Source organism: Sitodiplosis mosellana, unplaced genomic scaffold, assembly GCF_009176505.1.
Source record: "Sitodiplosis mosellana isolate CC-2019 unplaced genomic scaffold, AAFC_SMos_1.0 Smas_scaffold_482, whole genome shotgun sequence".
Taxonomy (NCBI): Eukaryota; Metazoa; Arthropoda; class Insecta; order Diptera; family Cecidomyiidae; genus Sitodiplosis; species Sitodiplosis mosellana.
In genome coordinates this window covers 1-1,167 of record NW_022595724.1, presented here as the reverse complement: position 1 = coordinate 1,167, position 1,167 = coordinate 1, and the positions used below count along the sequence as shown (strand labels likewise).

General features: G+C 44.0%; 1 protein-coding gene across 1 annotated transcript; it reads right to left on the bottom strand.

Moving 5' to 3' along the window:
• Positions 1-161: 161 nt before the first annotated feature.
• On the bottom strand, positions 162-523 carry LOC129570871 (uncharacterized; the record flags this gene model as incomplete). Its single annotated transcript, XM_055450594.1, has 1 exon — positions 162-523. A coding segment is annotated over one exon (362 nt), but the record flags the coding sequence as incomplete, so codon positions are not given.
• Positions 524-1,167: the final 644 nt, after the last annotated feature.

Below are 1,167 nucleotides of genomic sequence, written 5' to 3'. Positions count from 1 at the left end.
TCCACAAAAAGCGTTGGCAAATTCGAAACGGTTGTTTCATCCACTTCCCCAAGTAAGCGTTTTAGCCAGATCAACTCTCTCGATGCGAGTGATGCCGCGATGTATTCTGATTCAGCTGTCGAGTGTGACACTGATGATTGTCTTTCAGAACACCAACTTACTATCCCTTTTCCAAGTAATAGACAGAACCTGTGGTTGACCTTCGTGTTTCGGTACAACCAGCGTAATCGGCATCACTGTAAATGGAAAACTTCGAATTGTTAGCATTTTCACTTGAAAACAATATACCATAGTTGCTGGTTCCTTTCACTGCTGTCACATGAGCATTTGTGGGTTGTTCCATGAATCGGCTGACGTAACCAACAGCAAAACTGATATCTGGTCGAGTCTCAATTGCCAGATAAATCAGAGATCCAACCACTTGTCGATACGGGAACTTCGCGTTCGATGCCTCCTCTGCTGCCTCCAACACTTGCTGATGATTCACCGGTGTTGCCACAGGATGTGAGTCTTCGAAGCCAAACTTGTTCAACACCCGGTGGTGTATGATGGTTGACTCAAATGTATCGATCCATCCGACATTCGATTTATTTCGAGTCCAAGAAAGTAGTTGGCATTAAACACTTTAATTTCGAAATGTGTTTGTAAATACCCAATGACTGGCTGTATGCACGACTCGCTCGTGGAAATGATTATACTATCGTCGACAAAAATGGCTAAATATGTTGTATCGTTGCCACTTTTTCGAATGTTAACACATGCGTCCGCCTCACTTTCTTTAAATTCGAAGTCGGTGATGAACTTTTTAAACTTTGCATTCCAACACCGTGGCGCTTGCTTCAATCCATATAGGGTCTTCGTCAGCCTGCACACTCGATTCGTGCCGTCTTCAAAACCGATTGGCTGCCGCATATACACCTCCTCTGTCAAATCGCCGTACAGAAAGGCTGTTTTGACATCGAATTGTTTCATAAACATTCCTCTCTCGGCAGCAATTGCCAATATTGTTCGTACTGAAGCAAATTTCACCACTGGGCTAAATGTTTCAGTGTAATCGATTCCATAACACTGTGTGAAGCCGCGCGCCACCAAACGCGCTTTATAACGGTCGACTGCGTTTTTTTGATTTCGTTTGATGCGAAATACCCAGCGATTATCAACTGCACG